This window comes from Podarcis erhardii (genome assembly GCF_964252035.2).
Source record: "Podarcis erhardii genome assembly, chromosome: 3".
NCBI lineage: Eukaryota > Metazoa > Chordata > Lepidosauria > Squamata > Lacertidae > Podarcis > Podarcis erhardii.
The window spans coordinates 23,550,866-23,577,479 of NC_138507.1; the positions used below are offsets into that span (position 1 = coordinate 23,550,866).

Consider the following 26,614-nt stretch of genomic DNA (forward strand, 5'->3'; position numbering starts at 1 on the left):
GTGGGTACGCCACCCCTAACCTAGGAACATTCAGTAGCCTGTATGAAGAGATCCACTATATTGTTACAAGTTTGTGGGTGCTAGACATCCTAAATTATTAGTTCCAGTAGGTGTGACAATTTAATTAAGGCTTGGGGTGTCAAAAGCTAAGCAAGCTAGGTCAGTCTCCTTTGTGTAGTTATACAGTAGCTAGATTGTGTGTTGGATTGTGTGCTAGACAATACTAATCCTGTGGAATCAGCATGTGTTAAAGGCTAATGAAGCCATGCTGTGTGAGATGATAGCCTGGGGATGGGCCATTAAGAACAACACAAAGCATCAAAGAGAGCTATGTGAGAAGGTAAAGGTGTGGGTCACCCTTCGCTCTAAAGATAATGGAAAAGATTAGAGAAGTTTAGGGCTAGGAGTGATGTAATGTAGGATAAGTAGTGAGATGAAAAGAGAGTCAGAAAGCACAATGTTGGTGTCCGTTTGATTGGAGGGCTGCAGCTGTGGGCGAAGCAATACCCTCTTGGAGTGTTAAAGCGGGGAGCCCTTCCATCATAGATTCAGGTTGTATATATGTGTAAACAATCCATATATCATAAAGATATTGCGGTCTCCACTGTGCCTCATTTCCAAAAGGAAACATTGACCCTGGGTAAGTGAGCCTGGAACCTCTGGAATCATGCACCGCTCAAGGATTGGGGTGGAGTGTAATAATATGCATAGTTCTCCCAATGCGTTTGTGTAGCTGCTTCTTTTGCATAACTGGCCAGTGTGGTACAGTGGTTAAGAGCGGTGGACTTGTAATCTGGTGAACCGGGTTCGCTTCCCCGCTCCTCCACATGCAGCTGCTGGGTGACCTTGGGCTAGTCACATTTCTCTGAAGTCTCTCAGCCTCACTCACCTCACAGAGTGTTTGTTGTGGGGGAGGAAGGGAAAGGAGAATGTGAGCCACTTTGAGACTCCTTTGGGTAGTGATAAAGCGGGATATCAAATCCAAACTCTTCTTCTTCACCCAGGCTACTGCATACACATGGGTGGTTGGAGGGAGATCTGTTGTTGTTGGTCCTGCTTTCCTTTCTGCACATATATCAAGTCAAGTCAAGTACTTAATTACGGTCATAGACCAGCATAAACAAAACATATACATAGATAGCATGACAGTATGAATCCAGGCGAATAATTATTAAATAAATAGGAGATAGAACCAAACATAGATTTAAACATATACGTAGAGTACTTAATTAAGGATAGATAATGGGTCTAAAAATTTATAAGAAAGATTAAAAGATCAGTTAACACAGCTATATGGGGTGGGCTTCAGAAGTGCGGATCTAATAATATGGGCCTTCAGTTTAGGATTGAATTGTAGCATAGATCATTATTCGTCAGATATCTATCATAGCAGCGCAATATCTGGTGACTGAATATGTGACTTCTGGGCTCTCTTCCTGTGAACCAGACCAAGTTCAGTCACCTTAGATTGGTTGCCTGAAAAGAGCTTAGATTTTCCTTAATCTCATTCAGAAATGTCAGGAATTTTGAAGTGGTTACAACTTCAGCTGATCCTGGGAGCAGGGGCATGAGTGTGTGTCCTGCTTCCCTGTGCTAATGTGATGTCTTGTTAAGGCAAGTAAAAGTAGCCAGAGATATAGAAGCCTAATCAATCATTACTATCTTCCGTGATTAACACTGTGCGAAATGAAGAGCCCTGCTGTGTTCATGTCATCACATCCTTGATGGACCCATCTACAAACTTTCCTTGCACAGTAGTCAACATTCTGAAGCTGGCATCCTGATCTATATGTATAGTATCTGCACAAATTTAGAATGCTGTGCAGTCAATCGAACAGGTAGTGGGGGGAAATGGTAGAATGACATGTAATGTTGAAAAGTTGTAGGCCTTGTTTACTGAAAAGTGTGTGTGTGTGTGTGTGTGTGTGAGAGAGAGAGAGAGAGAGAGAGAGAGAGAAAGGGAGAGAGAGAAAGGGAGAGGGAAGGGAAGTGTAATTCTAATGCCAGAGAGATTTTAAGTTGTTATGTTCTTTGCAGTCAGACTGCATAACACTTCACCCCAGGTAAAAAGTCTGATCAGATTAGAGTTTAAAATAAACTGACAGAAACCTTAAAATGCTTTTTTGCTTGTAAATGCCCTCGTATAGGCTGAGGAATTACTATTCGAATAGGCAGTGCATTCTCTGTGATGCACTGGACAGGTTATGACACAGAAAGGGGATAAAGAATATTATTGTGCAGTTGGTGTTCATGTATATTTACTTTATGGGCCCTCTACCTGAACTCTGGTTTTTCTTGTTTATAACCCTCAAAAGGTATATTGTCATTTGACAATACAGCTCATTTGGCATTTATATAGAGCAAGATACCCTTAGAGGAAGAGATTGAACAGTGTCATAACAGGACACAACAGAAACACCCATTCTGTGAAAGAAAACGCATAATTTTACCTCACTTGGAACTTTCGCTTGCTGTTATTCAACATGACTTGAGAACACTGAACAATTGCTCACTTCAGTTCCTTCCATATGAAGGTTGATACCTAAAATGCATCATCTAGAGTTCTGTTGCTAGAATTACCTTTTCCAGACTTAAAATGATAACAATATGGCATGAAAGGAAACTCAGTGGTCAGAGGAAGATCAGTTTGGTCACTGATAAGGAATGGAAGCAGACCCAGTGCACTCCGAAAGGTTCCTTCAGTTACTTTCCACCATCTCCACAGCACACTCTAGTTATTTTTGCTTATTTCCTGAGATATATGGGGCTCAACAGGGAAAGGAGCAATCTGTCATGTTTGGTTCTTACTACCTGTCAAGTAATACTCTCCAAACCTCACCCCAGCATCACAAAAGCGGCTGTTTTTTTAAGGTGATTGCCTTTCCTTCTGGAAGATGGGAAGAGATGCAACTGGGGGGGGGGGTTCTGTGTCCCCCTTTGCCAGAAAGCCATTGTGTATTCTGATCTATTGAAAGAAAAACAGCTCAGCTTTCACTGTGAACAAAACTAGCCTTTCTGTGCTCAAGATTCTACAGCAACTGACAACAGAAAATCAGATTATAAATTTTAGTTTGGACAGTCTAGACTTCCAGCTGAATTAAAGTAGTGTTTGGTGCTTCCAGAGTTCAGCTGAACAAAAGTAAAGAAGCAGAAAAGTTTAAAATGAAAAGGTGCCAGTACTTTTTATCAGTGAATACAGGCACAAAAAGCACTGGGTTTAAGTATTTGGATAAGCTTTCATGTGAGGGAAAGAACTTGAAACTTCCTGTGCAGGGTAAAAAAGGACAATGAGTAGTGGCAGCAAACATTTGGGTTGGGAGAGAAATTTGATTCAGTGCACAATTTAACGGCAAACCTACCTAATTCACATTTTCTGGAACAATAAGAGAAGAGAAATATAGCCAACCTTTGAATGTTTTCTGCATTTTTCAGTGCAGTTCTCCAGCCAAGTAATATATAATGGGTTAAATTGTGCAGACAGCGCATGTATTCCTAAAATACACAAGTGCATTCTGTTAGGGGGAAATTGCCTTTACAAAAAATGGTTATATTCATCAAAATTGCATACAAAATTAGGATAAATTTGAACTAAAATGCTAATTTTAATTTTCATGAGGATTCCAAAAAAGAGAAAAGTGATTTGGAAGTGTAGAGAACTGAACTTATGACGTGAAGAATTAGAAACTGGGAGAAATGAAAATTGGCATATTCACCCATCCCTATTGAGCATAGAAGCAGTAGCTGGCAGCACGGGGGTCAATGAAATGCCATGCCTGGGTCCTCCACAGGACCAAATGGGCAGAAGCTAAGTGAAGGTCTGCTGGCTTTTTTGCCACAATTATTTACAACAATATCTAAAGCAGTGGATGGGGACATGATTGGAATTACCTGGGAACTGGCTGGATAAATCCAGGTAGATGTAGTGTTGCTTGCTCTCCTTGCTGACTTTGTCCTCTTGTGGCCTACAGGATATTTTTTAAAGCAGGGGTGACAAAGAACATGTCTTAAGCTGGAGGCAAATTTAACAATGAGAGTCCATAGTGCCATGAATACACTCTCAGCTGCCCTGAAAACTAAACATGTGCCTGCCACCCACTCCCCTACCTACCTACCTGCCTACCTACCTACCTACCTGAGTCCACTTCTTTCATGATCTCCTCTTCCAGCTGCACAACAAAATGACTCACAGCCCCATGCCACAATCTCTTCCCCACTTCAGAGTGCCTATCTGTTTCCCAGTCAAATGAGGAGAAGACAATGACCAGGAAGTCAGTGAGTGGGAAATGGCCAAGGCTTCCATATCAATATTCAGATTGTTCGCATGCTACAACTCTTAACAGGGCATGCACAGTATTTTGAATTATCTTCTTATTGCATGTGTTTCCAGCCTTAGTTTTTCCCCTCCCACATTTTCTAACTGGTGTTCGCTGGGGAGGAGACATAGGGGAGCATTTTCCTGGCTAAGTACTGGTAAGTTGCCCCCAATTAGCAACAGCAGTCAAACTTCTGGTTCAGATTTTTTTGGATTTAAAATGCATTTCTCCTCACATCTCTTCCCGAAGGAGATTATCATCCAAGTGCATTGTTAGGGCTCACCTCTTTTCTGAAAGGTAAATGCATCATTTCATCTTATTATTATTCTTTTTCTGTGGCAAGGTGAAATTGTAGGGACACGCAAGCCTGCAAGTTCAGATTCAGCCTTGTGGGCAATCCATTTGACTTGAAGCTTTTTAAACCTAGTTGTGTTGATAAGTGATGATATTTTGCCACTAACAAATTTGACAAGTGGTTAAGTATAATGTTTTTGACACGCAATGTATCACTGCCTATACATTGGAAGGAAATGTTTCTTTTCTGTATACAGTGTTTGTTACAGTAAACAGTGTGCAGTCTTGACAAATAACACTCAGAGCTGACCTGTCGGCGGATTTTTCTGAGGCTACTTATTACCTACCCATCAAGGCACCTGGTGCCAATAAGCAGATTCATCATGTTTTCATGTCTGTATGATTGACATCTGTTGCTGAGAATCCCCAGCAAGTTTGCATTGCAGTAATTTGAATCACATGTCACATCATCAGAAATGTTCACTTATTTTCACTTATCTGTGTGGCTCCAGCCCAAAGAAGCACACAGAATGATCCATGCGTACATCTGCACCTTTTAACTTTACTTTTAAAGCAGCAACTCTGTTCTGCTGTGCTGTGCTGCATTTGAAACCGTTTCTGAAACTTTTTTCTTTGTCATCTGGCTACAACTGAGTTTCTGATTTGGCAGAGATGATATGATCATGCTGCTTTTTTAAAAACAACAACAACTCTCCCAGTGCTTGAAAACTGATGCTTGATTTTGGAGCCTTTTAAAAATGTAGTGGTGTTAGATATGTCAGCCTACCACAGATCTTAATGGTTTAAAAGTAAAATGTTTAAGGGAAAGAGTTAAATAGGTTCTTACAAACAAAACAAAACAGGTAATACACCCTTGGTCAGATATGTAGTATTTATATTTAAAAAATCTCCTTCACTTGACTAAGTGATAGTTTAAAAGTAGTGTTTCAGGCTGTGTTTGGCTGGTTTTGGCTTTTGCCAAAAGCTTTTTGAGGCAGTGTGAGTAGTTGGAGGGGAGAACCAAACTAATAATAATAATAATATGGATATGGATATGGATCCACACATATGCACACAATAATGTAAGTCTTTGTGAGCAACTTAAACCTTTTTATTTAAGGGGGCATTTGGGGCCGAGCTCATACTTATTTATTAGAAGTGCTGTTGTGCTATGCTTTGTATGTTGCTTTCGTATTCTATAGTACCTAAATATATTTCCCCCAAGTTTTATTGATTTCAACTTGAGATGCATTTTCACAGTATGACAGGATACAAATACTTCAAAAAATAAGGGGGAAAATACATAATACATTGCTATTTGTAATTTCCATGTTGAAATATCGCCATAAATTTAATGCGCCAATGACATATGTTGATGGCTGTGCCTTATTTCTTCAGTAATTAATAAAAGGTGTCCAGTTTTCAAGAGATCATCACATTTTTGTTTTCTGACATTGACTTCATGGCACAGGAAGGAATAACATCAGAAGAGCCCTAAAATTGGACAATAGTGAGGTCAAATTTGAGGATCTCATTTATGTGAAATGAAGATACTTTTTGGGTCGAATTGGATGATATGCTCACCATTCTTATCCCCCACAAGTGGCAAGAGAGTGAAAACTCAACTTCCCACCCTGCCCTCCAGGTACGCCTGCCCCACCTCTAATTCTCCCAGATGTCCCCGCATTGGGTGTAATGTTTGAATAGGGTATACATGCCTTAACTCATGTGGGCATGAACAGCGCAATATCTGATTTAAAATCTGAAAACCCAATTAGGGACTCTGTACATTGGATTTTTACATGTGTTCGTATTCACATGGTGCACCCACATGTGGACCTAGGATGTCAGACGTGGAATAGGCATATCTGGTGGGCAAAGTTCTAACTCCCTGCACTGCGCATAAAAACAAAATTAGGGAGACTATAATCTTTGAACTTACTGATAACACGTAGCCTCACATTTTCTCCCTATGCCACACTGCCATCCACTCACGAAAGAAGATGGATTCCCCTCTTCCCCATGCAGTTCCTGTGTCCCCTTCTCCCCATCCCAAAAACAGTATATTCCAAAGGATTAGAGGAGCCTCAACATCAGCATGGAAGGCGAAATGTGAGAAAGCTGCAAAGGGAAGGGAAATCTGTGAATATCTCCGTGCTTTTCTCTTCTGTTAGAGGTGGTGTCGAAAGCCCTCCCCATGAGCAGACAGACATGGGGAATCATCTCTGTTATTGGTTGTGAAATGACTAATTGTGTGCCGCAATACAGAATTCAAATGTGTGTTTCCATATTTTGCTTTCCTTTATAGGCTTTGATTTAGTGAAATGTGAGGATTCTGGAACACCAAACTATGGCTACAAGATTCGCGATGAAGGCCATTACACAGATACGGTTGTTTTGTACAGTTGCAATCCAGGCTACACAATGCACGGTAGCAGCACTATTACCTGCCTAAGTGGAGATCGAAGAGTTTGGGACAAGCCTTTGCCGACTTGTACAGGTAATGTTAGATAACACGGTGATCTAAAAGTTTATTGTTAAACGCTTCATAGCTCTCTTTATGGATAATGCATTATTACATATGAGATAACGATGCTTTGAAATGGTATATAATCTATCTCAGGTTTCCCCCAACCACCACCATATACATATATTGAAACTAAATATGTGGGCTATCTCTGAGGAAATCTACTACTACTCTCCCTGAAATTCTTTTGGCTTTTCTTGAAATTCCTCTGGTATGTTTTTACCTTGATTTCTGAAGGACATTTGATGCAGCCTAGGAATGAATGGACTACAGACTACAATAAATGTTGACGTCCCTATCAAAACTCTTTCAGTTTTCTTCACATTTCTTACCCAAGGAGAAATCTTCAGATTCACCTCATGTTTTGCCTTGAAGCAAAATTCTGTGGTAATTCTTACTAAAAAGAATGCTCGTTCTCTGTGAGGTCTCCATGAATTATTTTGTCCTATCTGGTATTGTCTAAACTGACCCCCTGCAAAATTGGTGGCAAATTTGGGTCCATAGCTAGAAGATTGTAATAACAACAACAACAACAACAACAACAACAACAACAACAACAACAACAACTTTTATTGCCCTTGTCCCCAAATATATAAGTCTTCTTGAATGTACAAAAGTATCCCCCCATCTCTCCCTGTCCCTCACTGAAACACAGGCCAGTTTCTTAACAAACCATCATTTAGCTGTCTTGTGGCAAGGCTAATATTTGTGTATTGTTCTTTGCATGGATTTTTACTATATCATATTCTACTCATTTTCTCTTCACAAGGTATATAAGATTAGATCACTTGTATGCTTTCTCCATTAATAATGGGATTAATGTGAAATTCAATATCTGAGTTGCTCTTTATCTGAATTGTTTGTTTTCATGAGGTCACACACAAAACCTGGTCTTATTATCCTGCTGAAAACTGGAGATAATGAGCTTTCCAAAGTAATTCAGAAATTACTCAAGCTCAAGAAAGAAAGAAAGAAAGAAAGACCCACAGGAATGACTGGCAGTTGTTCTGAGCCAGTCCAATATCTTTCCTAGTCTTCGGATCCTTCTCACTATCCCTGTATGAGGAGTGGAAAAATGTTGTGAGGGTAAAATAGGAAGTGGAGACCTACAGCCATTCTTGTGAGCCATCTGCGAGGAAGGGGCTGTCTCTTCGCCCATTTCACCCATGCAGTGCCTGTTTTCTGTCCCCATAGGAACTAATGACTCCAGTAGTTTCTGTGCGGTGAGGAAAAAGCTCTGTGTGGGCAAAATTGGAGGTATAGCTGAAAAGTCTTTTCATACGAGTAATCCATTAGAGGGCGAGTAACCTGGAACTTTAGCTGCCTGTCTTTCTTTTGAGGTGGGCTTTTGAGGCAGATAGCTAAAAAAAACACTAAGAGACATATAGCTGGGTTGAATAAGTGACACTTTTATTTATACAGTGGTACCTCGGGTTAAGAACTTAATTCGTTCCGGAGGTCCGTTCTTAACCTGAAACTGTTCTTAACCTGAGACACCACTTTAGCTAATGGAGCCTCCCGCTGCCGCCACGCTGCCACAGCTTGATTTCTGTTCTCATCCTGAAGCAAAGTTCTTAACCCGAGGTACTATTTCTGGGTTAGCAGAGTCTGTAACCTGAACTGTCTGTAACCCGAGGTACCACTGTATAAACCCAAACCTGCAGAGCAAAACTATTGGTATAGGAATTGCTTATGTTTATGGGACTTATGCAGCTATAAGGCCGACCAAACCCCTGCCAGGCCAGAAGCAAGCATATTCGCCTAGCCCTAACTCCAGCCACACCTTGAAGGTAAGTAGGGAGACCTACCCACCCCCTTAGGGGCCTACAAGGTTGAGGAAGCCTGCTCTCACGTTCAGGCCTTAAGCTCTGACAGTCATCCCCAAGTGTCCCTAACATGCTATCCTAACATGCTCTGCTTCCTATACCTTCCTGCAAAAGTGACATGATTACCCTGTTTAAAAGGCGTACCAGTCCAGGAGCCTAATGGCTGAGTGAACAGACACCGTGGCTAATCAACCTCCTTTCCCAACCCTACAGCATGGAGAAGGTGAAAAACCCACTTGCCAAACCAGACAAAAATTCCCCTGTGGCCCAGAAGTGACCATTGTAAGCTCAAACTACAAAAAAGGGAGGGAGGATGCCCTCCAGCAGAGGTTGAGGAGGAGGGGTGGGCTTAAATGAACCCCCTGTAGCCACACCTAACATGCTGGTGCATTGCACGTCACGTGTACATGAACACCAGCATCCAAAATGGCGGCTTTGGCACCAGCTGCAAACTTGCCCCATCACCCAGAGTGGGCTCGGGCGGTGGAACTGAGATTATGGTCACTTGGAGTTCTTTTCCAGGTCTAATGCAGCACAGCTTTGCCAGAGTTCCCACTGACAACAAGAGGTTCTGTTTAAGAGGGTGCGAACAGGCATGTATAATGCATAAATTCATTTCTTTGCCATCACGTGTTCCGATAAATTCTAATCTTTCCTGCTTTAAGTACATTGTACACATTAAGTGGCATTCTTTGATTCTCTTCCCTCCGCCCTTTCTTTCTCTTTTTAATTGAAAGTCTGGTGTGATCTGTTTCTGAACAAAGGGAAAGTGGCTGAGCAGAGACATTCTTTGCAGAATTCTCTGCCTGGGAAAATATCTTTTCAATCTCATGTAAGAGAACCATCAAACCTAGAAACATGAAACTAATTTGAGTACCCTTATGTGTTTCGTCTGTGCTCTCAGCTGTTTCAAGCTCCTCGCTTACACATGACATAAAGATTGTGTCATCTTGACTTGCCAGTTACGAAAACTCTGGATTCTGACTGAGCAAGATGTGAAATAGCTTGTCTTATGTTGCTATCAAAAGGTATATGTGCAACACGTTAAGAAGTGAGAAGAAAAACATTTCCATCAAGGTAAAGAAAAGGTTACTCTTATTTTCCAGCCGTATGGCTACAACCCATGCAAATGCTGTGGGCTGTTCATGGAGTGTGTTTTGCTCATCCATGCGAGAAGCATATTGTCAGGAGGAAGAGTGCTAGATAGCACATATCTGAATGCTAACACTTTAGGTTAATTCCATAGGACAGTGCTCACAGGGAAGCTCGAATTATAACTACTTAAAAGTATAACAATAAAATATTGTTCACGCTACCTGAGCTGGTTCTGGGTTACTCAGATACTGCCTTATCATCAATTGATGTACCTTTGCTTGTAAAAATAAAAATAAAAAATCCCTTTTGGTTCTCTGAGGCTTAAATCCTAAGATATATTTTTTTTTGGGGGGGGGGCAAACCAAAGGTGGTTTTCCCAGTTATTCACTGCCCTGCCAGACAGCTGCCAGCAGTCAGAACTGTGGGTGGAATAATGTCTTTGTACTTCTCTATCCTTCCTCTGGTTTTAAAAAAACTAAGTATTCCCCATCAGAAACAACGTGGAGGGGATAGATTGGATAGAGTGCTGCTGCTGCCAGGGGACAGGGAAGGCACAAGGTCTACCCTTGTCACACATCGTTTTCAAACTTACAGGTATCATCTGAACCAGGGCTGCAAAAGTTTCTCCTAGAGGCTCCTTTCCTGTTTATGAAGTTCAAAGTTTTAATCGGCTGCTCTTTCCTAAAACAATAATAGCACACAAGCAGACTAAATCTCTTGAGCTCTTTCATACACTTGGCAGCACATATAAAAGTAAATGAACCCTACTTTGAAAGTGTTGCTTACTAGTGTACTACTACTACTACTATAACTAAGAAAGAACTTTGATAGAAGTAGAGATGCTTGAAGCATTTGATTTATGTGAGTTGTTACACAAACTGACTTGATTCACACTTCCTGGATGGCTTTGTAACTTATAAAGTAGCACTATATGCGTTGGCAGCTCAGAAGATCAGGAGAAAAGAACTAGATAAAATGCAAAGGTGATTCGGACATTTAAGCGGGCACATTCTATCTGAGGACCCCCTGCTATCATATCGCATGCAACAAATAATTTCTAGGAGACGTGACCGTGGTTCATTGTATTTGCAGTGCCCGATGTTTTTATGGTTTTTATGGTTATTGTTGTTTTTCTTTTCGTTTCGTTTGTGAATGTTGCCATGGCCTTTGGCTAGTGCAATAAAGTTGATGATGATGATGATGATGATTTGCAGTACACTTCCTGGATGAAAGTGTGGATGGTTATTCTTTGGACTTTTCACTTCTTTAGATTTTCCAATGCAGTTCTTGGATTTTAAAGTGCACATTTTTAGATGAAACATGTGTAGAAGTATTTATTGTTTGAGAAAATATGTTCAAAAATATGTTTGTTTTTTTACAGATCCCCCCCCCAACCCCAACAAAAATCTACTTTCAAAGGATTGCACTGCACCACTTTTGCATTTGAATTCACCTTGCATGTCCTACTAGGTGGCTAAATATAATGTTTAATACAAGACCCCATAAAGTTATTCCAACTTCCTTTCTTTATTCTAATTTTTTCTTTTCTGGCTCTTGGCCATGCATCATTTCACCATACCGCTTGGTATATTACAAGCAATCAGGTTCTACTAAAATTAAGAGTTCTAACCTTTCGGTAAAGTAAAGTACCTCAAGTGTGCATGGGACTTCTCTCTGAAAATTGTTTGTTTTCGCTTTTTCTTTTCAGCTGAATGTGGTGGACGTATTCACGCTGCTACTTCAGGCCGCATTCTGTCTCCTGGTTATCCAGCTCCATATGACAATAATCTTCATTGTACTTGGATTATAGAAGCAGACCCAGGGAGGACAATTAGGTATGCATGGAGTCTCAGCTGTTAAATTTAGTATTATCCAAGTCATAGCACTGTACGTTTGACCATCTACATTATATACGTGCCTTGTTCTTGTTTGCTCTTTTAAGGGGTAAATTGCAAGATTAAAAGATGCCTGATTCACTATATTAAAAAAAATATATACTTCCAAAAATCAGGGGCTGCCATTGGTTATATATGTATTGTAGGACCAAAAGGGACAACCTTTGATGTGCAAACATACTAGGATGTAAGCCTTACTGAACTCAATGGGACCTACTTGTGAGTGAACATGCTTAGATCTGTGTTTTAAATTTCTTTGTGGGCAGATAAGCCCATCATATCAGAAGTAGCCGTTTATGCTATTCTACCTATGCTTGGTCTTTATTTTTGCCATGAAGTGACAAAAGAAATGAGAGCACAGGATCTGTCACCTTTCATGGCATCTTATAGGATCTACTCTACTTATTAGAACTGGATCTAGTGTTTAGCAATGAAAGTAACTATATTGGTCTCACTGAGCTCAACTGATCTGCAGAATCACATTGTAAGGGTTTCTCAGGAAGTAATTCACAAACTATTAGAGAACTCATTTCCACAGCAAGAAAACTGCCCATTCTTCAGGTGGAGGAGAGATAGATGAGCCTATATAGCAGTGCAGATGCAATCTCTCAGGAATGATAGCATATTAGAATTTTTGTAATGCATTCTAACTGCAGTAGAATTAAAATCCTAATTCATTGTACTTTTAAGTATCATGTTTACTCTCAAATAGTTAATATTCTTACATAAATAGGCTAGAGTTTAGCTGGGGAGGGAAACTGTTTGCTAAAATACTTTCCTTATACATATTCAGAGAAATTCATAATTTTTCCCCACACAATTTCATTTTCTTCTTCCTAGAATAGAAAGATAACTGTATTCCCCTAATACTAGACCAAAAGACACCCACTCAATCACGAGCAAATTCATTGCTCCATTTGCATTTTAATAGGAATGGCAAATGTGAAGTTAATATAGAATGAAATAAGAAATTACAAACAACCATCTGTAGGTAGAAAACAGATTTAATATTTACTTATTAGCAGCCTTCTGAGTCAATATTTATTACAGCAAGTGGAAAAACGGCACTGAACTGTGACCATTTCCAATAAATGTAGCTCTCTGGGCAGTGTTTTACATCATCACATGTAATGTTTAATGTTTAAAAAATGTGGGTGGTGCTTCACAGTGTGGAAATGGTAACAAAATCTATGAAAGATCATGACATGCTTATCAGCATAGTAGGCGTTGTCATGCTTCAAGTGTATTCAGGTCTCCAAGGTCTGACTTATAATGTAACTGATCAGACATCGAACTTGATATGGGAAAAGGTAAAACAACCCACCAATATTCTTGTTTAGTTGCAGTTGTGAATGTCTAATGTTAAGGAACAAGTGAGGCCCTGAACAAAGTGGTATAATGCAGTGTGCACATGTTCAGGTTTTCAGCCACCATCCCCTTCCACACACCAGATTTTCATCCTCCTACAGTCAATATGTTGCGTCCACTGAACATGTTTGGTCTGCAGCGGTCTGGTTTGAGAGGGTGTTGGTTTGAACACACTGCTGCCCAATTCCAATTCCATTGGGTTCCTGCACAGATTTCTGTGGGCAGCTCTAGGGACATTTAAAAATGGCTTCTTAGCGTGAACCAGGAATGGCCTTCCCAGTCAAGCAGCTGGTTGTCTCTTTTCATCTATGTGTCTCATCCTTTGTCTTTCTCTATAGCATTCGCTCTCCCACCTCGCCTTCAGTGCCACCATCTCAGTAGTTTCCAGTTCATTGGCACTGAGCAGACTTGGTCTTCATTGGGATATTTTTGGGTCATTTCCGCCCTTTAAAATTTATTCTATATTATTTTGTGCTTAAGTTTGTTGATTATATGCTCAGAAATAAGACATTCCTTCAGTAGTTCATTTTGAACTGTGAATGTCCAATGTCAAGTAATGCTTCTGAATTTAAAGGAGGGGTTGTGGCGGCAAGGCACTTAGAAATGAATTCCTACATGTATGTTGGTTTTCTTTTTCTTCAAATTAATTCAGTCCTTTGAAACACTTTATTTCTGGGTATAAAATAAGTTTTGGAATAAAGGAGATTTTTTTGGGTGGGGGAGAGCTAATTGATGCTACCAGCTTGTTAAATCTGGAAGAGAAATGAAACTGATGCAGTGTGCAGCTAATAGTTGTAGCACTGCTGGGGGTGCTACAACTACAATGTATAATGGTAAGTGAGAGGGGAGGCGACAAATTTTGGTGTCACACACGGTGCCAAGGTCCACCACTGTGTAAGTCAGTGTTATTGGGATATGTCTGGTGGCATCCACATCTTGAGGATTGTCAATCGGTTCAAGTGTTCCAAATAAAAGGTCATGTGTTGTGGAGTTTGCATACATGTACCCCAGATATGTCTGCAACTAACCAAAGAAGAATGCTGATACACCAGGTTTTCTTCCTTTTTTTCTGGACGTAATTTGTAGCTTCATGTTAATTATTATAACCACAATGAAACAAAGAAGATTCACGCTTACTTTCATCCAGATTAAGGGATTTAATCATGGCTAATTATGTGTTGTTACATGCCTGTCATTCCTTAATCTGCCCTTTTTATTTAGCACCAAAGGTAGTCATGAATGACAAATGTCTCACATTCTTCTTTCATTTGCAGTCTGCATTTTATTGTTTTTGACACTGAAGTGGCTCATGACATACTCAAAGTGTGGGATGGTCCTGTTGAAAGCAGTATTCTACTGAAAGAGTGGAGTGGCTCAGCTCTTCCTGAAGATATTTATAGTACTTTCAACTCCTTGACTTTGCAATTTGACAGTGACTTCTTCATCAGCAAATCAGGATTTTCTATCCAGTTTTCAAGTAGGTGGATTTGTTTAGTCCTTGAGTAAAATCAAGTTTTGGCCTTTCATGTTTTTGTTGCTAATAACGTGGTCTGGTACGCCATCTTGATAACGAGTTTCAGTCTGGTAAGAACCCAAAATCTATTGACTGTATGCTGAATTAGCTGACATCTGCTAAAAATATAAACAATCAGTTCCCCCAAATATTCTACTTTTTGCTTCTTGACAAATAGCATATTTCAATTTTGTATTCAAATGACAAAATTTTAACATACGTTGTAATATACAGGGGTGTCTCAGATCAGATTCTTCCTGAAAAACTTTACTGTGCAAATAGCTGCATTTCACATCTGTCAGATGCTGGGTGGTGGTTGCTCGTGAGTAACCAGGCAAGACTCCGACCTGTCTTTTACAGGTTTTATTGTGCAAACTATTTAAAGTGCAGATACACAGAGTTCATGTCCATCTTTGTCACTTGCAGAATCCGGGAGTGGCCCCTTCTGGCTTCTCCCCCAACATAAGAACTTAGACACCCCAAATCTCCGCCTCCCCTCCTTGTGTTTCACCCCTCTGCGCAAGCTGGGCAACGGAATTGGCGTGTGTGCCTCTTGGCCAGCTGGGTTACGTGAGGCGCTTGGGCTCTCAGCAGCATCTTCGAGCCCTCTCCTCGCTTGGCTGGCCCCTTCCCTCTCTTCTCCACTGGAGGTGTGGCTTTTCCCCTTGCTGGAAGAGGAACTGCTCCTCAGAAGCGCAGAAAGCTCCCTGTATCTCAACAGCATCCCTGCCTCCCTCCCCTGTTCCGATGGCAGTCCCTTGACAACATCGAACAAGGCATTTACTTGAATCACAAACATTTCATTCTTAAAGGGAAGCAAGCTGTGTAGAATAAGAAGCCACTGCTTCCATTCCGTTGTTCCCTGATACATTGAACCATTTCACTGATGACCGCAGCAGCATGGGAGTTGTTTCTGGCAGTGCTCCTCCCATGCTACTGTGGCAACATGTGAAAGGCTGGAAATGTGGGTGGGATCTCTCTCTCATTTTTTACCTAGTCAAGAAAGGGAGGGGAAAGGACTCACACAGCTGATCCTGTGCACATGGTTTTGGCCTTTCAAGCATTTCTAGAGCGACACAAAATAAAACCATTAGAAAGTGGCTCTTGAGCTGGTACAGTAATTCATCTTCATCAGTAGCACTGTTGGATTTACATATAAGCGAAACAAGCTATAGCTTAGGGCCCCGCTCTCTTGGGGCTCCCCCAAAAATTTAAAGGGAAAAAAACCCCTGGATATACATTTTCAAAATATAAGATAAAAAACAAATAAAATAAAACCTACATACAGCAACAGTGTTTTGTGTGGTATGGGCTTCTATGAGTAATGGGCCCCGACTGCTAGCCTGCTCCCTAAAATATCACTGGTTTGCTCATTTCTATATATAGGGTGCCTACATTCTGCCTGTGCAAATGGCTTTAGATACCTATTAGGTCCATAAATTACCATATAGCATATTTTCAACACAAAAAAGAGCAACAATTTGTTGTTGACAAAGGACAGGTAGACATATAAAGACATATATATTATCTTCAGTAGCTTAGGGCCTCATCAAACCTAAATCTGGCCCTGATCAGTAGCACCAGAATCTCTGCATGACTGCGATCCATGAATTGTCTGGCGTTGGCATTGCTGCACATACTGGCCTCATATTCAGCCAAAATAGACTTGCTAATTAAAAACAATGCCAGTCTTGTCCAGTATGAGGAAAGAAAAATGTTTGGGTTGGGTCAACAATTGCTAGGGGAAATGCAGCTTGGACCTTCTTATCCCCCCAGCTTTGCTGTTTAAATTGTTCCTTTGCCTAGCAACTGTGCATTTTAGCAAAGGATCTATTGGCAAAGGATTCTTGAGTGATCTGCTGGTGGTGGTAGTGGTGTGTGTGTGTGTGTGTGTGTGTGTGTGTGTAGACATGTCCAATCAAAACTTGATTGCATTTTGAACTGCAGAATTATCAGAGCTCTGACAAGCTTTTCATAGGATCCCTTGGGAGTTTTGAAGTAAAAATAGTCACTTTTTTGAGAGGTAATGCTTATTTATATGTTACCATAGTGGCATAATTGAGGACTGGATGTCATTGGCTCCGACCACATGGTTTTGTTATCTGTACCAAAGCAGTGTGGAAAAAAGTCATGACATTGTTCTTCCCATACAGCTACAGTAACACAAAATGGCTCTTAATTTTGCCCTTATGAGTAATCTTCATGGCTTACAGCTTGGTTGCAGATGTTTACCATTTTTCAAAGATTAATTTTTATGTGCATAAATTTATGCTACAGATTCTATACATACGTTTCCAACACACACACCCCTGCTTTAATAAGTATGCTGATGTAGATGATTAATTGGATGAATGCAAATGTATTTTGCTCGCAAAATGTTTGGACCCCATCAAAAGTCCATTGTCTCACCAGCTCAGCACAGCATGTAAAACACCACGAGGACATGAAATGACTGGTGTGATTATGTTAATTGTAATCAGCCTAACACTTTTCATTAAAACTTAATTACCATTTAATCATGCATAAAAGGATAGAAAATGGAGTTCAGTGTGCATCCCTGACCTTTACTTTGCAGGGTTAAATATATTTAAACTAGTTATTAGAAACTGGGGTTCCTAACTAAATATCTCAGAGAAGTACTGGTATGTGTAAGAAGGTAGAGAATGAAATGCCTGTTAACTGAATAACCCATTTCCTTTAGCCACAGTAGACCTCTGACCTTAAGAGTATCCAAGATCAGATTAATTAATTAGCAGACTTAGAGTTTGCTGACCTCTGCATCCCTGTTTATTTATTATATTATTTGCTGCCCTTCATCACCACTCATGTTGGGGCAGATGACAACAATAAATAATACAAGAAGATGTTAGATACAGTTAAAACTGTCAAAATAATCAAGCATAATACAACAAAATGCAAAACAAAACACTTACCCTACTTCCCAACATTTCTAACCAAGTAGATTATTTGCTGATGATGGCATTTATGACAATCAGCAAAAGAAAAGAAAAGAAATATTAGCATCAGACTGCTAAAAATGTTTTTCAGTCATTTATGCTCTCTACAATTATGCCATATAGCATCTTAATTATACCAAGGCGTTTGAAATTAACCTAAGATTGGAAAATTGGGAACCTGAGAGGAACCAAAATTGTCAGATATGTTATTTCTTTTTGCGAAGCAGGCTTTATTGATTAGTACAATACAATTGTTCTTGAAGTTCACACATCTAGAGAATTACAATAGATCTGCAGTTATATTGATTAAGCACACATGGTACATAGGAGGGACAAAGCAGGTGATTTCTGCTCATGCAGTGGGATTTCCCCTTCCTCTCTCCCACCTTTAGCCCCTCAACAATCCCTCAAGCTCTCTCTGGAAATAGATTTTGAGGGCATGGGGAAAGACTTCAAGAGGAGGAGGAGGAGGAGGAGAGGAGTGGAGTGGAAGCCTGTTCTGTTCAAGCACTCCACCATTAGATATAACCCATAGTTTACTGATGGGAAAGATGCCAGGCCATAGGAACAGCCTCTCTCCCCTGTGTTCTGAGGAGTCTAGTTTAGAAAATTAATGCTTGACCGTAATTTTCTTAGCGATTGTGAGAGTTGCACCATGTTATTGAAATGAATGAACAATTCATTCTTCTTCTGCCTACTTCAGTGGAAAGGAAGTGGTGGCGGAAGGAGCGGGGAGCTAGCAGGAAAGGGAAATTATATTAAATTTAAAAAAAAACCCTCAAACAATCAATTATTTTATTCGCATGCTGCCTTTACAAAGTTAAAACCATGTTCAAGGCAGCTCACAACATATAAAAAATATACATAACTGCAAACATAACAGAAGTAAGGTAAGGTAAAGGGACCCCTGACCATTAGGTCCAGTCGTGGCTGACTCTGGGGTTGTGGCGCTCATCTCACTTTATTGACCAAGGGAGCCGGTGTACAGCTTCCAGGTCATGTGGCCAGCATGACTAAGCTGCTTCTGGTGAACCAGAGCAGCGCACGGAAACGCTGTTTACGCCGGAGCAGTACCTATTTATCTACTTGTACTTTGATGTGCTTTTGAACTGCTAGGTTGGCAGGAGTGGGGACCAAGCAACGGGAGCTCACCCCGTCGTGGGGATTCGAACCGCCGACCTTCTGATAGGCAAGTCCTAGGCTCTGTGGTTTAACCCACAGCGCCACCCGCGTCCTATAACAGAAGTAGTCACAGAAAATAAACAAACCATCAAAAAGTACACAACCAAATTGATCAAATTTCCACATTTATAATAGGGTACAAAATAAAAATTTAGAAAAATAACAGCAGCAACCTAATCCCTGCAACAAAACCCCCTCGGCCCACGATTCTGTTCAGCAGCCTCAGCTTTTGTAGCTGGAGTCAGTCAGGGCCCTGCCATCCCTGGCCAGGTGGGAAAAGACCTGCAAGGCAAGGAGGGACTCACAGCAGTGATGTTCCAATACTTAAAAAGAAATGAAAGCAAACTTATCCATTTCTTTTGGAACACCTTAAAGTTGACTCATATACTATTTTTCTTTACGCTGTAGCATAAATGTTTTGCCCTCCCCTCTCCTTCCTCAGATGCATAAGTTTCTTCTTCAAAGTGTTACTTTTAAATAAATTGTCACTGCACAGATTTCTCCACCTACTTCTCACCCTGCACACCCACTAAATCTGAATAAAATCTGCAGCAGATTTGGGGAGCAGGCAGGGTGTGCCTGGAGAGAAGAGAGGTGTAAAAAAAAACTAAAACCCAGTTGAGCAAGCAGAAATCCTTGCATTGTTAGGTCTCATTAATGGAATACTTCCATGAGACCTTACGTCTGCCTATCAGTTATTGTGATTTCCTCCCGTACTTTCATTTTTGTGAGGGTAGAGCTGAGATAGAGTAAAGCAGAACGGAGCAACAGTATTCAGTATGCATGTTCCTACATTCCCATCCTTAACTACACAAACCATTATGGGTCCAATTTGTAAGAGAGATCTGATATGGAAATATTATAAAACATCCCCTGTATAGGTAAAAGAAAACAGAAGGAAGCATGAAAAATCAGAGAGATGCAAAACTTGTCTGAAGTATCAGTGGGAAACTTGGTCTAAAATGACCTGTTTCTTGATGATTTAAATCTGCTTTATTTCAGTTAACCCTCCCTGGTGTTAAAGTGGTTAGCTGTTGGCTTAGATAGATTGCCTTTGTTGGCTGAGCACTAAACGCTTGATACGCCTAAACCGTTCTAGAAAGAATCAGAACCAAGCTGGAGCAGTCCCATGAATTGTGTTAGGTCCGTGGAGTTGGGAGCAGTTAATGAGCTGTACTATTGAAGGCTGCAGGCAAGTCTTAACACAATCAGTCGTGTGAAACTGCTCCTAACAGCCTTGGTGGGTGGTTAGTCAACCAGGACTACTGTCAGTGCAACTGCCAGGCCAGAAGATTGATGATGTCCTTGTGTGCTGTGCCTAGAGCTGGAGACCAACCAGTCAGTCAGTAATCACCCACTACCAGGATCCCTCCAGCCTCCGGGGAAGTATCATTAGCATGGTAGGATAACTGTTCATCCCCACCCCACCCCAAGAATCCTCAGAACAATGTTTTTTCGCCCTCGTCCTTCATTCTCCCTGACAGCAAGGAGTTATTATCCTGGAAGTGAGGTATATCTAGATCTCAATCGTCAACCTCCCTATTCCTATTAGCTTTTCCAAGTCTGCCATCTTGACCTAATGGGGGAAAATACTTGTTTCCAGAGAACCTGGAGCTTATTGCACATCAGAAATCTATTCAACAGGTAGATAGCTGTACATGTGACAGACAGTGTGAAACGCAGGGGAGTCTCCACATCCCTACTGGAATTCTACCTGCACCATTGTTTTGGATTGATTGAGTTTACTTATATACAGTATGCTGCTTTTCCACAATGAGCTGGGCCCAAAGCAGCTTACAGTAAACATTCAAAACATCGAAATACAGCGCGCTGGAAATGCAAATATACAAAATGCAGAACATGTCAGTAAATGCTGTAGTTTAATTTACTTAATTGGGGGTTTGAGGTTTTCTTTAGATCATGGAAACGAGGGGCAGAGTGGTATGCCCTGACCTCCTTGTCCTGCTGCTGAACTTGCATATCTGCTTAACACACCTTGTCCGTTGGTGCTCTCTGTAGCTCCCCACACTAGGTTGTTCTTAATTTATATCCCTGGCTAGTTCCTTTCAGTCTAGATAATCAGTACTCTCCAGGAATGCCTGCAACTGCTGTGCCATGACTTTCTCCAGTACCTTACCTAAAAAAAGGTATGGACTACTGACCAGGAGTTGCTGTGAATCCATTAATCCAGGGTTGGCTTCTAGAAGAATAGCAACACTACTTCCTCTGAGGACAGCAGGTGCTTCCCACTCATGTAGAGACACAATAACTACATTATGAACCCAGCCAGTCTGCTCTCTGCTTCTCATTCTCTATTTTTATGTTTTCAGTTGTATCTGTGCCTGTTAATATAAATGCAATCAATAAATACTCGCTACCTCAGATCAAGAGCCCAATGGTTTACTTACTATATCTTTGGTTAGCACCTATATGCCAAAATACTGTTATTGATTTGTAGATTCCCTGCTTTCTCCAGGTTTCTGGGTGCCCTGCCTCCCCCTAGATTCCTGGGTGTTGGGTTTTAAATCAGTGTTTAGAGAAGGAAGGTAACAGACATTGAAATTAACAGTGTAAAAATACACACAAGACCAGGTCATTTAGAGGAATTGACACTACAAATGCTGTCCTTCCCCTGGCCCTGAGTAGTGGGCAGGGACAAAATAGTAGGGAGGGGGAGGTCGCCAGGGTTACAGGGGGTGTGATGTCACCCCATGAATATAGTGTCTTTTTGCAGGAGCTTTTTGGAAAGAGCATGAAGGAAGTGGAAGACCAGGGACATGGGCTGGTTACCACTCTGGACTCAATCTTGCTGAAGCTATGGGCGAAGCAACAGCAGACACTCATAGGGTATAAGGTTCTGCACTTCTTCCATAATGGCTTGGGTGTGCACATGTGTAAATAAAACTATATATCTTAAAGACACTACGGTCTCCACTATGTATGTCTCATTCCAAACACGAACCCTGGTTAAGTGCCAAGACCCCTGGAATCCTGCACCGCTCGGCAGAGATTGGGATGGCCCATAACCACACATCACTTAATAGTCATCAGAAGAGAAGTGCTACACCTGCTCAAGAGTCTGTAATGGCCCAGATCTTATAATGGCAACATTATCACCAGGCACTATAATGTGAAGCTTGATAAGAAGAGTAGGCAGAAGTGTGCAGCCCACCTGGGGGAATGGGGCTTCAGATGATAATGATCATATCAGCTAACCAACTGGTCAGAAAGAGAGCCATGTTCCTACTTAAAGACATTCATTAAGGGACATGGAAGCTGAGCGAAAAGGGTAAACAAAGCAAATTAACAAATTCTTTTGATTGGATTAGCAATTTGGGAGCCAGCCACTGCTGTCGCTGAGTATGTTGCTGCCTCTCCTCGCTCCTCTAGGATGATCTTAAGCATCACTGGCTGCACATTGAGCACATTTGTCAGTTTCAAGAGCCACAGGACATAGTCTGGCAAAAAGACTGTTTCAGCAGCAGCATCTGTCTCTGCGTCTGCCTTGTTGGATTCCCGCTGACTGCTTGACGAGATGTAGGGACGTGGATCATGACTGTGGCAGGCTATGCTGTGTGCTCTTGCCAGGCCGCTGTGAGATATTTTCAAAATGATTTTTTCTGTGAATGGCATTTGTTTTGAATGAAAGTAGTATTAGTATTCCCTCTTGAGTAGCCTCATTTGTATTAGCATTTCAGTTGTGGCAGGATGGAAGGGAAAGCCTCCCTTTCCAAGGTCTCTGTGAACTAAAGTACAAATTACATGTATGTAATCTGTTGCTCTCTATGGTTTCAGACATGGGGTTTCCCCAAGAGATGCCCCGGATTTGACCAGGGCTTTTTTGTATGCAAAGGAAGTGCTCTGCCACTTTTGTTGTGTTAACACCTGAAAGTTTAGCATTAACTCTCACTCTGATGACTGAACATGGCAACTGCCCTAATACTATAGGATAATAGATTCAGGTAGGTAGTCGTGTTGGTCTGACGCACCTTAGAGACCAACTAAGTTTGATCTGGGTATAAGCTTTCGTGTGCATGCACACTTCTTCAGATACCATATATGCCATTACTATAGGATAATGGGGGACGCGGGTGGCACTGTGGGTTAAACCACAGAGCCTAGGACTTGCCAATCAGAAGGTCGGCGGTTCGAATCCCCGCGACGGGGTGAGCTCCCGTTGTTCGGTCCCAGCTCCTGTCAACCTAGCAGTTCGAAAGCACCTCACAGTGCAAGTAGATAAATAGGGACCGCTCTCCGGCGGGAAGGTAAACGGCGTTTCCGTGTGCTGCACTGGTTCGCCAGGAGCGGCTTAGTCACGCTGGCCACGTAACCCAGAAGCTGTCTGCGGACAAGCGCCGGCTCCCGGCCTCTTGAGCGAGATGAGCGCACAACCCTAGAGTCGGTCACGACTGGAGCTGATGGTCAGGGGTACCTTTACCTTTACCTTTATAGGATAATGGCAATCATGGAGGAATATGTTGGTGAGTTTGTAATGAACTGTGAAATGCCTACAGTAGGTACTTAATACCCTACAATCTGAACAGAGAAGTAAGAAAGCACTCATTACATTTAAGGATATTCTTACGAGTTAGTGGGGGAAGAGGACCCCCCCCCCCCAAGATCAGTGGGTGCCAATTTCCCCCTCTAGATTTTTGAGTGCTGGGGTTTAATCATAGCTGACAGTCTGAGCTTATTTTCCGCTAGACAAAAGGACATAGGGAAGTGATGGCCCTGCCATTAAGCCATCTACAAGATAAAAAGACCCTACAAGTAACTGAGGAGAGTTTACCAGGGCAGTGTGGGCATGATGTGGCACAGAGGGGTTTTTTTTGGGGGGGGGGCAATGTGTTCTGAGAACAAGAATGAGGAAGTGAGGAGAACTCCATGTGGTGCTGGCTGGAGGAGTCTGCACCAACAGACCAAGACCAAGACTAAGTATGAGTATCAGAACCATCATGTTGTGAATTTATTTTTGCGCAATCCATGCCAATGACAGTGACTTGCTATGGCAAGAAGACTTAGTGATGTTATCTCTCCGACTTATGTGGTGAATTCAAATAGATGAGCAGGGCCACATGATGGGAATTCAGTGAAGGAATGCCTCTCCCTATGGTGACATAATGTTTGCAGCAGCTCTAAGCCCTGCTGGGGAAATAAAGGATTGTCTGTGCTCATTCGGCAACTGAACTCCAAACCAGTTACGTTTCCATTATTTGGATTGCTGGGAATATGATATTAAAGAGTCCCTGTTCTAGTCTTCCTGCTACCTTTTTATTCATAGCCCAGTTATTCTCTGCAGTATCACCACTATTTTAGCCAGCTGGGGAAATTCTGACCCATTTCCCCAGGCATCTGACAGGGATGGTACAGTGACTGAGCCTTGAGAGAAGCCGTAGTTAGGGATGCCACCATCCTCATTTTTTCAGTTCAGCCCAAGAGTAATAATTCTTGGTACTTCAAAGGGAGAGGGGATCTGCTCTTGGCTAACATGTTCAATTGAATCACTCATTTCTAGTGACTAGTTACATGATAGTTTATGAAGCTTGTGGTAGAGAACTTTTCTTTAACTATGCTTGAATATTGTTGCTACATTATTTCTTTTATTTTATTAGTATTAATAATAATAACATGCATTAACAACTTTCTGTCTGATTTGAAAATAGTCAGTTTAGAAAAGGGAGGGGGAATAAACATATCTAGCAGGTAAAATACTCAGAGGTGATTTGGATACAGATTTTGCGTTCTACAGACACCAAAGTTCATTTTATCCACAGAAGGCTTTTGATATACAAGAGAAATATCACTGTGACTTAGTGACTTTTGTTGGCTCCTGATTCTCTCTTCAGACCTTTCCCTCCCCCCCCCCCCCGACCTTCCACATTGACCAGGAAAATCTGAAGAGAGCTTGTAAGCATGTTTGGGTAACTGTACGTATAACCATTCCTATTATTGGGAAATTTGGATGCAAGTATTAAAATCTGTGTTTCAGATTTTGACTTAAATTGAAGTCATGGTATGCAATATTCCCAGCAAAATGATTTAATTTCCATGTGATTAATAAATGAATGAATGAATTTTGAAATGTCCTTTGGTTGTATTTTTTACTTTGGGTATATTTTCTTCTTTAATACATTCATAAAACCAAAGAACATTAGGTGTATTATTCTGTTTGTTCTATTCCGAGAAATGGTGGTGAAGTTTAGATGACTGACAGCTGAAGTATTAAAGGGAATAAGAATGATTTTGGTAGGCTAGTTGTACAGAAAATGTAAACCCTAATGTTATTTTCTAACCTGCCATCATTACCCTTCCCATAGGAAATTGGAAGGAAATTGGAACATGATCCATCACAGTGGGCAATTTCCTACAGAAGCAGTCATATACACAACTTTCCTGACATAACACACAAATAACAAAGAAATGTTTCTGTTACAAAACATGTAGTGAAATGCAAGGCTTTGAAATATTCATAATATGTATCTGAAACTTTGGTTTTTCTTATTTTTATTTGCAGCGTCAGTTGCATCAACCTGTAATGATCCTGGAACTCCTCAGAATGGCAGCAGATATGGAGACAGCAGAGAACCTGGGGATGCCATCACCTTCCAGTGCGACCCAGGGTATCAGCTCCAAGGGCAGGATAAAATTACTTGTGTGCAGCTGAATAATCGGTTCTTTTGGCAACCTGATGCACCTACATGTATAGGTATTGAGATGGAATGTTAGGTTCTTTTTAAGGTTTTAATCTAAGATACCACTGCATTCTGATATTCATACTGGGTCATTCAGGGTGGTGTAACACTTAATGCAGCAGTCGTGGCTGTGGTGGCTTAGACTGAAAATAGATGACTTTTTGTGTCCTTAAACACTTGGGCCCAATTGTTAATCTTCTGTGGCCTGGATCGAGATAAACTTTCACCGCTGTTTGTAATGTAATTGTTCCCATGCGCTATAACATTAGCGCATGTGCCATGTGGTACTACCCAAACAGATAACTAGCTGGAAAAAAAACAACCGTAATGTTCTGCCTTTGCATGGTATTCCAAATCATCTACCTCTTCTATGAATCCTGAATAGGATGAGTTCAACCTTGGACCATTTTCTGTGAGAAACATACTTGAAGGAGTTTCACAGTTTTGCTGGGTAGTTTGAAAAAGCAGGAGCTTTGTCATGGCGAACTGTTGGAAATTCACTTTATAACCCCTAGGAGCAGCAATTTGGTTTGCCTTAATCACAGACGTGGCTTGTCAGGTGGGGTGGAGTCACTGTACCTCCTTACTAGGAAAGGGAGGAACCTGGAATCAGGGAGGTCAACGCGGTGCAAAAGCACTAGCGGAGCCAATCCAGCAATCCTGCTGGTTTGTTTACACCATGCTGACCTCTCTGTTCCTTTGCCCCTCCAAGCAGCAGCCTCCCCCCACCCCCACTGAAATGCTAACATAGCAGCCCCCTTCTACTTAATCTTGAGTGCGAACTAAATTTTCGGTTGTAGAAATGAAGAGGAAAGGCCAGACTTGCTAGTGTATCAGGAAGAAGTAATACTTAGAGCCAAAGAGATGTGAAGTTAGCGGTGTGAATGTAATTAACACTCACATTTCTGTTACTTAAATAGCAGCCAAAGGAAAGCCACAGGACTGTGGGCCT

At 41.3% G+C, this 26,614-nt stretch overlaps 1 protein-coding gene across 4 annotated transcripts in view; it reads left to right on the forward strand.

Annotated features, from left to right (window-relative positions):
* The window catches only part of CSMD1 (CUB and Sushi multiple domains 1), a 956,661-nt gene that overhangs the window by 777,646 nt on the left and 152,401 nt on the right, over positions 1-26,614 (forward strand). For all 4 annotated transcript variants that reach the window (XM_081856635.1, XM_081856636.1, XM_081856637.1 and 1 more), the window contains 4 exons: positions 6,916-7,107; positions 11,764-11,890; positions 14,593-14,795; positions 25,485-25,676. In XM_081856635.1, the coding sequence (XP_081712761.1) occupies positions 6,916-7,107; positions 11,764-11,890; positions 14,593-14,795; positions 25,485-25,676 (714 nt within the window). The remainder of the gene's footprint in view (positions 1-6,915; positions 7,108-11,763; positions 11,891-14,592; positions 14,796-25,484; positions 25,677-26,614) is intronic.